Genomic DNA, 15805 nt, shown 5'->3' with positions numbered 1-15805 from the left:
GGGCAGGGCACAGCAACAGTAATAATACAATAAAAGCAAAACAAGAATACAAAAACCAACTGAAACTGACGCGAGGACAAATATAAGACACCTTCACCCCGGTATGGCTCCCCTTTATCCCATACATAGCCCAACAAGTCAATGACAAAAACCCACCAACAGCATACAAATCAATATGGCTAACCTGATCCAAAACACCCACCCACCCCACTCACACATGAAAACAAAGACCACCACAGCCAACCACAAATGAATATCCACACCCTAGGCCAACCCCAACCTCTCTCACCACCAAAGGAACACAAGTGAACAGCAAAGAACCTGCACAAGCAATGCTGACACCAAACCCTACATATAGTAAGTAAAACAGAAACATCGCCACCCGACCCCACCCATCTTTCCCCACCACCTCTTTCCCCCTTTTCTTCCTAATGTCTCAACAAATGAAACTGACGTTAAAATGTTACATGGGGGGGGGGGAATATGAGAGAGAGACATTGCACACACTTTTGTAAATCAAGAAAATCTTTAATAATAATAATAATAATAATAATAAAAAGAATACAAAAACCATTTCCATCCAAACATGAAAAAGCACAATAAAATGGCACATCTTAATAATGAAAACTCAGCAGACAACCACAGATAGATATATACGGATGTGGGGGGGGGGAGAGAGAGAATCAAGCATGGGAACATTTAAAAGCTCTTTGTCTGGCACTGAAATGATATAAACACAGGCACTTTGCAAGCATCCCTGAGAACACTGCAGAGGTGGCGTACCAGAAGCAAAAAGACTCTCTCCGGTCATCACTTACTTTGAATGACTAGGGCACCCCAGTTCATATTAACATCACAGTGACTGAGCAGACCACTAGGGAGTAAGACAGTCAAACAAACATCTGTCCACTAAACTATATAGGGCTTTAAATCTCAGTACCCACAAGTTGAACGGACTCTGAATCCCATTGGGAGCTGGTCAATCTGCTAGCATGAACTGGAAGAGTAGAGGCAGCGTGGGGTGGGCACACAGTGGGTTTTCATCACTCGTGATGAAAAAAGTGTCTTTAGCTTTGCTTTCATCTGTATTAGATGCTCCCTTATATTATCATTATTTCTTGAATTTATATACTGCCCTATACCCGGAAGTGTCAGGGCTGTTCAGGAACACAGGAACTGTCAGGAACACAGGCAGCTGCTTCCTACCAAGCCCAGCATTGTCTACACTAACTGGCAGCAGCTTCAGAGTTTTCAGACGGGAGCCTGACTTGGAGTTGCCAGGGAGTTGGAGCTGTCTACCCCTGAGCCACAGCTCTCCCTTCACTACTATGCTGGCAACTATGCAGGCCCTCATGCAGAGGTCTTCCCCACATATGTTAGCTGTGATCTTTTTAACTGGAAATGTCAGGGATCCTACATGGGATCTTCTGCACACAAAGTGTGTGCTCTGACACTGAGCTATAGCCTCTTCCCAGCTGTAGGCCAAGTGGCAGAAAATGTGGCAAAAGAACTTCAGTTCAAAATGGAGAATGAACACAGGTTTCCTATGCAATCCTAGGCATCCCATTCCTCTTCCTCTCCGTGTCCAATTCATCCCTTGACTATTTTAATGGCAAGGGGGTGTCTGTGTTTTCTTAGTGTGTTTTTAGCCCCAGTTGCAGCCACACCATGCTGCCATTAGGTTCCCCAATGCAGTGCCCGTGAGCGCAAATGGAGCCCTCAGAGCACCCACCTTTGGCACCAATAAAAAAATATACAGTTATTTTGGCTTTTGGCTTGTTTGTTTGGCAGGAGAGTTGCCTGCTTTTTTCTTAGTGTCACGGGGCACATGTGGCTGTTTCGTCTGGGGTTTTTTGCGGGGGCTGGGTTCTGAACATTGCCAGTTTTTCTTCTGTGAAATGGGTCTTTTTTTTGGTGCCCACAACAGTTTATTTGATTTATATCTATGCCCCTCGGCCCAGTATCCTTGTTTGCTATAAAGTACAATGGCACAGTGGCCGTGATGGGGGAAATCCTTTTCTTCAATGGAAATACCTGTGAGAATGAAAAGAAATAAGTTTTTCATGAAAGAAGCCACGTGGCCTCTACTACTGCTGCTCTGACCAAACTCTGCCGGTCATTATTCACCTCTGCTTAAGAGGGCTTGCTTGGATGCTGAAGCTCCAATGTTAAGGAGGAAAGTTTGGGCACATCCACATAACTGCGAAATCCTCCTTTTAAATGAGCAAAGGGTGCCACTTAGCTACAGGGTGCTGGATGGACTGTGCCATGCGATGCCAGTGGTCATTCATATCGTTGGGTCCTCGTTTCCCCAGCACAGCCTGTCCTACAAGCTGCTTGCTTCTGGGACGCAGCTCATAAATGGAAATGAGGAGAGCACAATCCCAAACTATAGGCTGAGGCAGGTGGAACAGGAACGTTTCATTGAAGACAGTAATGGATGTGAGGGTCTTGGGCTTGGATTTCTGATGCTTCTGCTTATGGAGATTGCAGAAGACATTGATCCTTGCATATATACCTGGAACAGAAAGAGCATCAGAAAGAGTGGCAACATGAACAATTATTGTCCCAAGATTACAATTATTCCTCTGAACTGGGCAGAGATTTAATAATTTATCTTTTCCTTGCATTGAGGCTGAGAGGGAGGAATTTGATGATTATTGGAAGAAGCAATACCTTCTATATCTGTGAGAGGAAGGACTACAAATGTCTGTGACACAGCCATACAGGAGAGGCAAAAGGAGGAAGAATTGAACACTGCAAATGAGATATAATGTGCTAAGGCTTCAGAAGCACTAACAACAACATACTCTGGAGCAAACTGGATATGTAAAAACCAGAATACCTCGAAAGCTTTCTTTAAGGAAGACCCCAAAATTCTTGAGCTTTTTTTTTTTTTAAGGAAAACCCAAAAGGGCAAAGTGTCATTTTTTGGAAATTCACCCCACCTTCGAAATCCCAGTAATGTCCATGAAAATCCAGGTGTATGGTAGCCCTAGTTCTAGAGATCTTTTGGAAATTTAGATAAACATGAAAGTCATATTCCAGTCAAACAAAAAAAGCAAGCCTGTAGTCCTCATCTTTGTATGGAAAAGCCTTGTAGTTTTGTATCTGCTGGTGTCAGAGATCAAAGCTGGACTTCTATTTATCAGAAGATGAGGGTCCGGGTCCCTATATAGTTCCCCCACTCCCTTTAATTATTATTATTTGGTCATTTCTCCAGCCCACCTATCTCAGTTTTTGGGCTCTATTGCCTTTCAGCAATATGCTACATCCATTCTCTTCAGTCACACCTTTGGACCACTTCCTGCACTACAGCCTGAAACAACTTCAAGGGGACAGAGATATTGAGCTGGGATTTCAATATTGACTTTATGCTTTTAATGCATGGGGTGAGGAGAAAATGATCATTTCCCAAGACACTCTCCAACTTCAACTATTACTGCTACAGTGTCTGTAGAACTTTAATCTGGCTCTAATGATACCAAGACTCTACATCTTTGGGTCAGTTTTTATCAACATATTCAAGAATACACCTCTCTTGTGAGTCACCTCTTTGCAGGTGGGACAGCAGGTCAGAAGGAGGCAGCACCCAAACATCAGGCAAAGAACAAGAAAACAGATATATTTACGTTTCTCTGGACTGTTGTACAAGAAGGCAGTTTTCACTTTCAGTAGCCCAACCTCTATCTTCTGAGAGATCGGAAGACACTTCAGTGACACAAGAACTTCTCCGACTGTGTCCTGTGAAAAGATGTAAGGGAAACGCTGGAGGGGAAGGCCAGTAAATCCACTTGCAAATCTCCTTCAGCCTTACCAACCTTGAGGCCCAGGAATTTCCTTAGGATTGGAATGGGGGAGAGAGAAATCAGCTATGGCTTTTTGCCACCCGCTTTTTATTTTGCGACTGTTTCTTACTCTGTTGCTTCTATGAGCAAGGGGTGGCAGTTTCTTCCAGTAGATGCTTGTGGGCAACAATTCTTGGTGGTGAAAGGTATTAAGTTGTTCAAAAGCCACAGAGTGAAAGTTTACTTGGCACAGAGTGGGCTACTCTAAGTGAAAAACTGGGTGGGAACTATTACTAAGGCCATTGGTTGTTTAATCTGGTTGAATGTATTGTGTGCATGTTTGTGTTCTACCCAGGTATTTGGTTAAACGGGCTTAATTTTTGTCATTGTACTTTTGCTTGTTTTCCTTACAACAGAATAGTTAATTTCTTGTTTATTTGATTTGGTAAGACTCAGCATGGATATTGAATTCCCTCGGGCCTGTTGTCTTTTACATTTCATCTTGTTGGTTTCAGCCTGGTTTTCTAGTTTCCCAAAATTACATTAAATCTTAATTCTGTCTTTTATGGTGTTAGCTATTCCTTCCAGCTTTGTGTCATATGCAAATTTATAAGCATCCCATCTATAAATGGGAGCTCTGCAGCTCTGGTAATGCACGAAACATGTCTTCATAATTTTGAGAATTTTCTGGGTGATCTCTCTATGTGGCAGTCTGCTTGTGTGACAGAAATCCACTTGCACAAAGGGACTTACTATTTCTCTTTTTCCACTCTCCTCTAACCCCTCCCCACCAGGCACCCTCAAAATCATTTCTGGAGTATTCCCTCAACACTTGGGAGCAGATTTTGTGGGTGAATTGAAGGCTGCAGGGGTGAGAAAGGGAAGTAGATGCCCCGTTCCAAGAGCAAGTGGCTGCTTGCACTACTCGTGATCTCACCTTCTGTATCAATAACCTGGAATTTTTATTTTGTAATAAAAAATTTAATGTAGGATTTTGAGAATTCTCACAAAGTAATGAAGAAAACCCACAGCTACCTTTGTCGCTTTCTGTAATTCTTCACAGAATTCGATCTTTCTGGAAGTATTAAGTGCATTCAGAGCTATTCTCACTTCCCCCAGAGGTATATGCCGGGAATATCTGTCAAAGTGTTTAACCTATGGAATAATTGACATCATAAAATAATAACAATAACAATAATAATCTGTATTGATTTATGGTGTTTATTCCTGAAATGCTTCACATGCATTTATCCCTGCAATTCATATATATAGAAATGATGATGATAATAATAATAATAATAATAATAATAATAATAATAATAATAATAACAACAACAACAACAACAACAATAATAATATACAATGGCCCTATAAATTAGGCCGACAGTATTATCCCTATGGATGGTGGACTGAAGAGAGATAGTGGTTTGCTTAAAGCCACACAAAGAGCTCAAAAGTGAGGCGATATTTAAACTGAAGATTTCTACACATAGACCACCATAGTATATGAAGTTTGAAAAGACAAATCAGTAGGTCATAGTCAATTAATCTTTAGTCAGAGTAGACCCATTAAAATTAGTGGACATGACTAACTGAGTGTACTCTGAGAAACAGTTCAGGCTTCCTCAACCTCGGCCCTCCAGATGTTTTGAGACTACAGTTCCCATCATCCCTGACCACTGGTCCTGCCAGCTAGGGATCATGGGAGTTGTAGGCCAAAAACATCTGGAGGGCCGAGGTTGAGGAAGCCTGAGTTACCGTAGTTGATATTTCCTGCAAAGGTCATAAGACCTCAGGGGAATTTCCACTCAGATATGAAACACGGTGTTGAAATTCCAGGCCTTACTCTGCTCACGCAAATTGCTTAAAGAACCTTTTCCTGTGTCACGTAAGTTGACCCTAGATGCTGTTTCTCAGTTCAGGTGTTATTAATGTGATTTCCACATGAATATTTTGCTTTTCATTCTGTATTCCTTCTTGGTTAGTACTGGGAGGGAAGGGCGAGTGCAAAAGTTTGCACTCCATTAATTAATTAATTAATTAATTAATTAATATTACATTTATATCCCACTTTTTCTCCAAGGGGCTCAAGGTGGCATATATGGTACTCCCCCACCCCGTTTTTTCCTCACAACAACATTGTACTTCAAGGCTCGGTGTGGATTTGAACCCTGGCCTTCCAGGCCATAGTACAGCAGTACAACCACTACCCAACACTGGTTTTCTGGGAAATAATCTTCATAACTATCTTACACTTATTTGAACAGACATCCCACCATATTCCATATTATAACACAAGTTCCATGCTGTTGCTTTCCCCATTATCTGATTTGTTCAGTTGCTGCCTCCCTTTCACACTGGGGTTGATAAAAGCACTATTTCGTTCACCTCATCAACGAACACATCAAAATTTTATCCATTTGCTTTTTTGTGTAGCTCACAAAAACAGTTTTCCCTGCATGCAGGATAAAATGTAGGTATAAACCTCCACCAAGCAGCCTGAGAAGCTTGGAGGAGGATATTTTTTTTTAAAAAAAGTTGGCTAAAGAGCCCAATATGTTGAGAAAAAAGGAAACATACGCTGACAGGAAATGCACAAATAGCAGTAATGGGGCACCATGTGTCAAGCCAAGCAAAAGGAAATTGAACAAAGTGGAACAGAGGGCAACCGCATGTACCCCATGGTTGCAGGAAAGACATGCACTTATTGGAGATTTCCACAAGATGGAGGCATTGCTCCATAGGCAGCTGAAAGATCGGCATTTCAGATCTATGATGCACCTAGTTTTTTATTTACAATTTGAAATTATATTGTTACATGCTTTGAAAGGGTTTTCTGCCCCACCCCACCCCTCAAACCACATAACTAAAGCCCTGTGTTTCTTTGAAGCAATTTCTTGCCTCATTTTGAGAACAGCTGCTTCATGTATGAAATGCCATAAAACTTCAGCTTGCAAGTCTCAGTCTTTGTATGATGGTTGAAAGAAGATGTCAGCTAGTTCAGTTGTTCAGTGTTGCAGCTTAGTTAGTTGGTGTTAGGGCAACAGTGATGCTTCACATCTGTATGTACAGTGGTAACTCGGGTTACATAGGCTTCAGGTTACAGACTCCGCTAACCCAGAAATAGTGCTTCAGGTTAAGAACTTTGCTTCAGGATGAGAACAGAAATCGTGCTTCGGAAATGAAGCGGCAGCAGGAGGCCCCATTAGCTAAAGTGGTGCTTCAGGTTAAGAACAGTTTCAGGTTAAGTACAGACCTCCGGAACGAATTAAGTACTTAACCTGAGGTACCACTGTATCTGAAAAGCCTACCAAGCTGAAACTTTCTTTTTTGTGTATAACTTCATCCAGAGTTGTTTTCTAAGCCTATTATTTATACAGCAGATACCTTTCTCTGCTTCTGTATGGTGGCTGGTACTGCAAGCAAGATCCACACTTTCACTGTGTGTGAATCTTATATCAGATTCCCAATGAAGTACCTTGGTTCTCAAACGCCTTGGTTCCCAAACGCCAAAAACCCAGAAGTGTTCCAGTTTTTGAATGTTTTTCGGAAACCGAACGTCTGATGCAGCTGTTGGCTATTGTTTCTGGGGACTTCTGGAACAGATTAAGTTTGGTGCTTTTGTTTTTGCTATTTACTTTGTGTTTTTGTTTTTGAGGCTTTTTCGGTTAATTTGTTTTTGTGACTGTGTGGAACCCAGTTCAGCTACTGATTGATTGATTGTGTGACCGTGGAAATGGATAAAAGCCCCCCATCCACACAATGACTAGAAGAAAAAAAATCATTTTTATCATCTACAATACTGTCTTATTGATTTTATACATTGATTATTGCTTTCATTTCACGGATCAATGGTCTTGTTAGATAGTAAAAATCATGTTGAATTGCTGTTTTAGGGGTTGTTTTTAGAAGTCTGGAATGGATTCATCCATTTTGCATTACTTTCTATGGGAAAAGCGCACCTTGGTTTTGGAACACTTTGGTTTTGGAACGGACTTCCATTAACGGATTAAGTTTGAGAACCAAGGAACCACTGTATACCCCAGCCAATCCACACTTCACAAGATAAAACTTTCCCTAATGAGGCCTCCTGCCGCCATTGCCCTTTCACCGTTCAGATCCCATTCTTAGACTGAGGTAAAGTTTGCAAACTGGGACACTACTTCCGGTTTTGTGGAGTTCGTAAACCGAATTGTTCGCAAACAGGGCTGTTCTTAAACCGAGGTACCACTGTATTTGAATGAATGGTATTAGAAATTGTATTATAATTTGGTATTGTTATAATGAGGCTATTACTGGATTGTAATTGAAAAATTAATAAAAAATATTAATAGAAAATATTTTAAAAGTCTATTTAAAAAAATATGTGGGGAAGAGGAATGGAAGAGAGGAACCTTGGGTGAAGCAGGTCTCTGGGCTACCGAGGAGAGGAATCAGCATAACAGAAGCATGAGAAGGGATCCTGAGGATCCAATTTAACGATTCGATAAAACTATGGAATGAAAGTATTAAATTTACTGCATGTACTGCATTAAAGGAAAATGTTATGAAAATGATATATAGATGGTACATTACACCAGTAAAACTTGCAAAAATGTACAAAACATGTAAGAAGTGTTGGAAATGTAAAGAAAAAGATGGTACATTTTATCATATGTGGTGGGAATGTAAGAAAATGAAAAGCTTCTGGGAGTTGATATATAATGAGTTGAAAAAAATGTTGAAATATACATTTGTCAAGAAACCAGAGGCTTTTCTCTTAGGAATTGTTGGTAATGAAATAAATAGAAAGGACCACAAACTTTTTCCAATATGCAGTAACAGTGGCGAGAATATTACTGGCCCAGAAATGGAAACAAGAACAAATACCAACGTTGGAGGAATGGAGAATGAAGCTGATGCAGAACTTGATAAACTGACTGGGAAGATTAGATATCTATGAGATCAAAAGTTCATCGAGGACTGGGGAAAATTAGTTGAATATGGGAATGTATAAGTGATAACGGAATAACGTTAGTGGCATTCAGAGAAGCTCTGTAACAGCATAAGAAATATTGTAAAAACAAAATATAAGAGGGGGGTAGGTATAAAGGCAATACTGTACCAAAATTTGGAAATGTGTATTTAAAGAATTTAGAATTTGGATGATTGGCAGAGAAGCTGAAGGAAGTCAAAAACCGAAAAGTTTAATAGAAAATGTAATGTGGTATGAATGTATGGAAAATTAATAAAATATAATTTTGAAAAAAAAGAGAGAAGGGATCCTGAGGATCATCTAGTCCAACCCCTTGCAATGCAGGAATATGCAGCTGTCTCATACTGGGATTGAACTGAGCTATCCATGCTGACATCCTTAATATTCTGGGGCATATCCACTCCTTTGAAGCCACGTGCCACTAATTCACCCAAGCCCCCACCTGCTTGCACTGCAGCAACAACCAGGCTAGCCAAGACTCCATTACCATCCTCTAAGACATACTAGCATGGGACTCACCCATATCATCTAGCCTGCTTTTTTCTGGGAACATAACTTTAGTGCTGAAACACTGAACCAGGAATGTGGGAAGCTCTTCTGTAAATGCGCCCCTCTGTAAAGCTATAGAAGACTACCCACTATCGCTCTCACCTGTAACTTGATGCTGCTCCTTGTCAGTTCGGCCTCCTGCAGGGTACAAGTAAACTGATCTCCAAAGTCTGGGCTGCTGGAGTTCTTTGCCACGTGGGTCTGCCATTCGTGGACAATATACTGGAGATCAGGAGACTGGGAGGAAGCCCAGCTCAGCAGCCTAACCTTGACAAAGGTGTTGGTGCACTGTTGGGTGGGTAGGCCCAGGGCTCCTGTGACAGTCAAGAGGAGCTCCAGCTGCTCTTTGTTGTAGAGAAGCGAGAACTTCAGTTTGCCTGGATACTCATCAGAAACAACTGCATCACTACTCAAGTTGCCCATTTCGTGGCTATTTTCTGAAGCTGATGGTGAAAAGCAGATCCCAAGCTTCTTGAGCTCCTTTTGGATTCTTTGGATCTGGACAAAATGAGAAAGGTGTGCTCTTAAAAGTGACTGACTTCTGAGTAAACAAACATTGTGTTGAACTGTTTATAGGCGTATTTATTTATTCATAAAAAATACTTGTATACCATCATTTTAAAAGGAACAAATGGTGGTTTACAACAATTATATATACACAATTAAAAAACACAGATCACTAGCTATTACAGAAAGTGTTTTTCTTAATTGTATAGGCCTGGCAGAAGAAAAGTCTTCGGCAAATATTTAAAGGTTAATGCAGAAGATGCCTACTGAATCTATATTCTGCAGGGCTGGGCCAATGAAAGTTTCATGTGGATGTTCAAGGAGTTTCACCAGCTTGTGGAACAACCAGCGACGCTCCTATGGATGACCTCAGTGATCAAGCAGGGGAAGAAGTGTTCAGGCAGCCCCTAAGGTATCTTGAACCTAAGATAAATTAATACAAGGGCCCGGAACCCGGCTCAGTAGTGGATGGGCAGCCACTGCAGATGTTATAATGGTGATGCCACATGTCGACAGCCATGTGTTCCCATCAGCAGTCTGGCCGCCACTTTCTGCAGCAGCTGGAGCTCCCAAAGAACAGACATCCATAGAGCACATTTCAGTAAACCAGCCCCAGTGCATGAACTACAGTGGTTAGGCTATTCCTGTCCAGGAAAGGTTGTAGCTGACCAACCACACTTTGGCTTCTAGTGACAGGAATATACCCAAGAGTACCCAAGCTTACACATCTGTACTTCCAGAGGAAGTGCGACCCTGTCCAGAATGGGTAACTTGCCTACCTCCCAGACATGGGAATCACCCTCTCAAAGAGCTTCTATTTTTCCAGGATTTAAACAGTTTATTGGCCTTCATCTAATCCAGCACTGCATTCGGACACCAGTCCAGAGCTTGCATAACCACTCCTGATTCAAATGCTATGGAGTAGTAGAGCTGCATGTCATCAGCATACCAGTGACACCTTGCTCCAAGACTCCTAACGAGTGCTCCCAATAGCTTCATATAGATGTTAAATTAATTATATAGGTTCAGTTGATTAAAATAATAAAAAAAACATTTAAAAGAGTTGGAAAACTCTTCAGGCATTGGAGGGTGGGGTTCTGATGTTACCAACACCAGCCAATCACTGCTATGCACAGCTGCACACTGGCACAACCAATTTACCCCAAACTCAATCCCAGGCAGGTAATTCCATGTATGGTTGCAACTGGGGATTATTATACTTGCCTTGACCTCTTGAACATACTCTCGAGCGATGCCAAGAAGAGGTGTCTGCGATCTTTCCCCCTCGAAGGCATTCTCTTCTGCTATCCTTCTCCGGGCTTCATTGGCAAATTTTCTTTCTGCAAGAACAAACATAGCTGAGTGCATATCATCAGAGACAAGTAGGTCCATACATGAATATAAGGAGGGAAGGAAGAAATATTTTTCAAAAAGGATCCTTGATGGGTCGGAGCAGGAAAGGGTGGTATCCATTGGCCCTGGTTGGGCAGAAGACAGAAAGGGCAATAGGCAGAGCTAGGGTGAATGATAGGCAGAGCCAACTAATATCAGTTTCATCCCCACCCTCCTCCCTTCTGAGTTATGTAGCACTGAGACTAAGGAGGAGGCTGAAGTGGAGGGAAGAAAGCAGGTAGCTGGGGGCTGGCTGAGAGCAGACCAAGGTTGGTGGGCAGTGCCCCATTCTCCTGGATGGACCAGCCTCTGCTTGGTTGGAGGAACCCATTGAAACTTTTTATTACAAAGTCCCCGTACGGGCAGGGGTACCTTTACCTTTTTAATGATACCTCCTACCAAGTTTTGCATTAGAGTATTGTACAATAAAATGAAAAGCTGCTCACATAGGTATCATGCAGCACCTGAGCCACACATTTGTCATCATGCACCTAGATATAATGCCCTCTTTGTGTTTTCATGCACCTGTACAGCTTCCATGCTGGCAACTCCCCCCATTCAGATTAATGGAAGGAGAGGGGATGTGGAAAGGGGATCCGCTCACAGAGCTATGCCTCCATTGACATGAATGGGGAAGCTCTTTTAGAGAGCAGTTGCAGCTCTTGCATTGCCTTCAGTTCTTTCCTAGTTAGGCTGCAAGTGTTCCTGACAAGAGTAAGAAGCAAGCCCAGGAGAGCGGGGCTTATTCAAGTCACACTCCAACAAGCCTTGCCTTTTTGTGATAGGTCATCGTGATTTTCCGCCTAATTTGGCTTAGTCCTGTAATTGTTCAACCCAAAGGAACACATGCTTCTTATCCACAATGTTCTCTGTAACGTACCTTCCCATAATCTGCTGGACTTCCGGCATCTGCTCAGTTGGCAAGTCAGAATGATTAATGCCACCACCAGCAGGAGAACAGACAGTGCCAACATGCCATATTTCCAGATATCGGGGAAGGGCAGCTGAAGTAGGCTGAGCATTGGTTGGGTCATAGCTCCCTGCTGGAAACAGAATGGATGCCCTTCAAGACTACTAGCAGTCACATCATGTTCAATCTGTACCATGGAAATGGAACCACATGGAACAATGTCCTTCAGATGTTGGGCTCCCAATCCTCATCATTCCTAGCAAGTATGGCCAATGAACATCTGGAGGGTACCACATTGGTACTCCCTGGCCTAAAACAAGGTTGGCAAGCCTGCAGTCCAGGTCTAGCTAGGCAATGGATTTGATGTGGCTGCTAACCCCCTTCTTTCCCCCCCACTGAAGGCTGGTCTCTACTATGAATGGAGAACCACAGCTTTGTACTGGGGAGGAAAATCCCCTGTCCCTAGACCCATCACTCAAATAAGAGGTTTCAACTTTTAAATATGTAAAAAGCAAAAGCAAATGGGCAAGTGTTGCAAAATGCCTGAATATGTAACTGCAGGTGAAATAACACAATATCTACATGGCCAGAATTTAGTTTTCAATTAGGCTTATTGCCCTTTCCTTCAAGCTGCATTCCCAAGCTATCCAGCTTGCGAAGGCCAGGCCGGTGACCTGTATGAGCCTTACATTGTCCACTGGAACCTATATATTATGGGGCCATCTCTTTAACCCTGTTTTGAGTAGCTTGCAGTGCAGATAAATACAGTTCTTCAAGCCAACATGCAGACATGTCACCGCTGCGAAAGCAGAGTTTAGACAAGATCCAAAGAAGCCAACGCGAAAACCTTAACTGTGCCAACGAAGGTGAACACTAACGGGGGGAAAGCGGTTGCCTGAGTTACAGTCCTGAATTATGGGATCTGCAGCTTAGCAATCGTACTGTGCAAAATATTATCTCTTCAAAATATTTTACGCACATATATTTATCCATTCTTTTCCAGATATCTTGTGCCCCAGCTTTCAAAACCAAAACAATGATGAGTCAGTCATGGCTTGTTATTCATGCTTACTTGACTCTCCCTGTTGTGGCTGCTGCTGCCACAACAGGGGAGAGGGATCTCGGGTATGCTGATTCAGTGCACCCAATTCCCAGAAGCTATGCTACTTAGTTCATGTGAATGGATGGGCAATCTGCAGATTTGCTGGATGCAGACAATCTCAGACGGTGCACAGGATGTTCAGTCATTGGAACTCAGGAGGAGATGCCAATGCTGGTAAAGTGCAGCCACATGCCACACCGTGCCTCCTCTTTGCAAGCACCTCTTTCCACAATTCTGATTGTCCTCCAGAGTAGAAAGGCATATTCCATGTTATCATGTCTCAGTGGGAATCCACAGGAGAGCCAGTTTGCTTATGATTATCCTACAACAGGTGTCTCAAGCTCCTGGCACACTGTGAACCTACCACCTCCACTTGCCACAACACACCCACCCACCCACTCACTCACCCACAAGCCACAACTTCGAATCATACCTTTTCAGACGCCTGCTTGAGAAGGGAGATCCTGGTGCTTGCTGCAAAAAAGTGGTGTAGGACTTCAGTGTAGAAAGGGCTGGCATGCTTCACCAGAAAAACAAGTTCTGCCTCATACAGCAAGAAAACTGGGATACAACTGATCTGGATTCGTTCTGCAGAGCTGATAAATAAGATCTTTATCTCCTTTTCCTAGAACAAAGTGCATGTGCCCAGGTGCCCAGATCTCTTTTAAGGTTCAGGATCAGCATCTGGGACTGCTCTCAGCTGACACCAAATCTATTAGCTACCTTCTTGCTAAACATGGAGCATCTGCACTCCCCTGATTTATGTTGCCCCAAAGCATTTTGTACTTGGCCAACACGGAACCAACTTCCTAGAGCTATTGCACCGTACATTTTAATAGGCGTGTTCAGTCACCATGAAACCAGTACATCTTTAGGACAAGAGTAACTAAACTGGGGTGGCTTTGTGTTTTCCTAAAAGTAACAGATTGCTCCAGAATTTTGATTAGAAATATAGGATTCCATTGAAATTTGGATGCAAGTGTCCTAACAGGGGCCAACTGGGCAATGTGTGCTCAGAGAGACATGCACACATCATCATTCCTATAGGTAAGAGAGTTTTTCAGCATAGCTAGATTGAATTGCCATAGTCCCACTTTCCAGAACGCGACAGAATATTTTAAAATTCCATTCTCCCAGATCTAACTCAGCTCTCTACACACTGGACCGAAGTGTATCAGAAGGAATGTTTCACACATGCAAAATCTGCAGCTGCACTGATGGGCATGTGCCTGTTTCAGGCCTTCTGAATTCAGAAATACTTTGCAATTATCACAAATGCCAGAATTCAGAAGCTATTAATGATGCCATGGTGTGCCAATTGCACCTCTTTTTAGACTAGCAAGGAAAACAAAGAAAAATTCAGCAGACATTTTTAAAAAGCAGTTGCGCTAGTTTGCTTATTATATTCCAGTATTGTGTCTACCCACATAGAGCTCCCTGTTGCGCAGCATCTTCTGCAGCATAGCTGATCCCATATAAATTAGACTGCCAGTTCCTCACCTGTTAAAAAGCCAACTGATATTTTGCAGAGGGTTTGGCACAAGAGCAAAGGAAACAAATTCAAATAGAATGGAACAATAGAAATAGCATGTAAAGAGGGCTGACAAAGTACAGTAGTATTTCGTAGCCCTAAGCAGGGGGAAAGGTATTCCCATATAAACCAAGAGGGCACCCCCAGATTTCTCATGCAACAGAGGGATCAGGGGTGCATGGGCTTCCTGGCCATACCAAGAACAGTGCAACAGCTGGGCTCATGTGGGAGGTGAGCCCTTGAATTCTGAAACACGTCACATTGTCTAGCTTACTAACCTCAGATGTAGCGGAGGATGCTACCCTGTTACCAATTTTGAGTAAGTTTCAATTGCTAGTGCAATCATCTTCAGAATTTGAAATGGGGGTGCCATTCTGACCTTTGCCTCAGAAGGCAAAATGCCTTTCGTCAGCCCTCTAGTTAGCACAATTACACATCTTCTGAGATACTCACGGAAGCATATGTGGTTTATGCTCACAACCACCCTGTGAATTAGGTTAGTTTGACTGGCCCAATGTCACCCAATAAGTTTCATGGGAGAGCAGGGATTTGAACCTGGTTTCCCACATTGTAGTCCCACACTTTTAACCACTGTGCCACACTGACTCTTGCCCATCTAAGGCATTTGCTAGAGGAAAAATACACATCATTAGAGGTGTTCCCCTCACTTACATGTGATCATCTCATGCGTGACCGCATATATGCGTGGCACTGAGAAATAACTAAATAATTCAATTCATACCTGGAAATGGCAGGAAAGAGCTTGAGAGTCCCTTGTGGCTCATGAGAAGACCTTCCTCAGAGCCCAAAGAGGACATCATTGAGGGCAGAGAAGAGACTGGAGGCATGGCAGGGCTTTGTTTAGGCTGCTCAGCCTCCCCGCCTAACAGCTGGTGTGTCTGGCAGTGCAGCAGTAGCAGCCATTTTCCAAGCGTCCTCCAGCAAGAAGCAGAGCTTCAGTTCTTGTTGTGAATATTTTTGGATACAGTGTTTTTGGTATGGATCAAAGAGAAAGCAGTACAAAGGGCATTTAAAGGGTGCTCCCCACTTT

At 42.7% G+C, this 15805-nt stretch overlaps 1 protein-coding gene across 1 annotated transcript; it reads right to left on the bottom strand.

Moving 5' to 3' along the window:
* Window positions 1-666: 666 nt before the first annotated feature.
* Window positions 667-15586, bottom strand: LOC309374625 (synaptotagmin-1-like). Its single transcript, XM_081919736.1, has 8 exons — window positions 15497-15586; window positions 13657-13819; window positions 12092-12308; window positions 11044-11159; window positions 9415-9810; window positions 4824-4943; window positions 3633-3744; window positions 667-2518 (listed from the first exon to the last, which is right to left on the bottom strand). The coding sequence occupies exons 3-8, from the start codon at window positions 12243-12245 to the stop codon at window positions 2217-2219; spliced, it is 1200 nt and encodes a 399-aa protein (XP_081775862.1). The 5' UTR covers window positions 12246-12308; window positions 13657-13819; window positions 15497-15586; the 3' UTR covers window positions 667-2216.
* Window positions 15587-15805: the final 219 nt, after the last annotated feature.

The sequence above is a fragment of the Podarcis melisellensis genome (genome assembly GCF_964234715.1).
Source record: "Podarcis melisellensis genome assembly, chromosome: 1".
In the NCBI taxonomy this organism is placed as follows: Eukaryota; Metazoa; Chordata; class Lepidosauria; order Squamata; family Lacertidae; genus Podarcis; species Podarcis melisellensis.
This window is presented reverse-complemented; position numbering and strand designations above follow the sequence as displayed.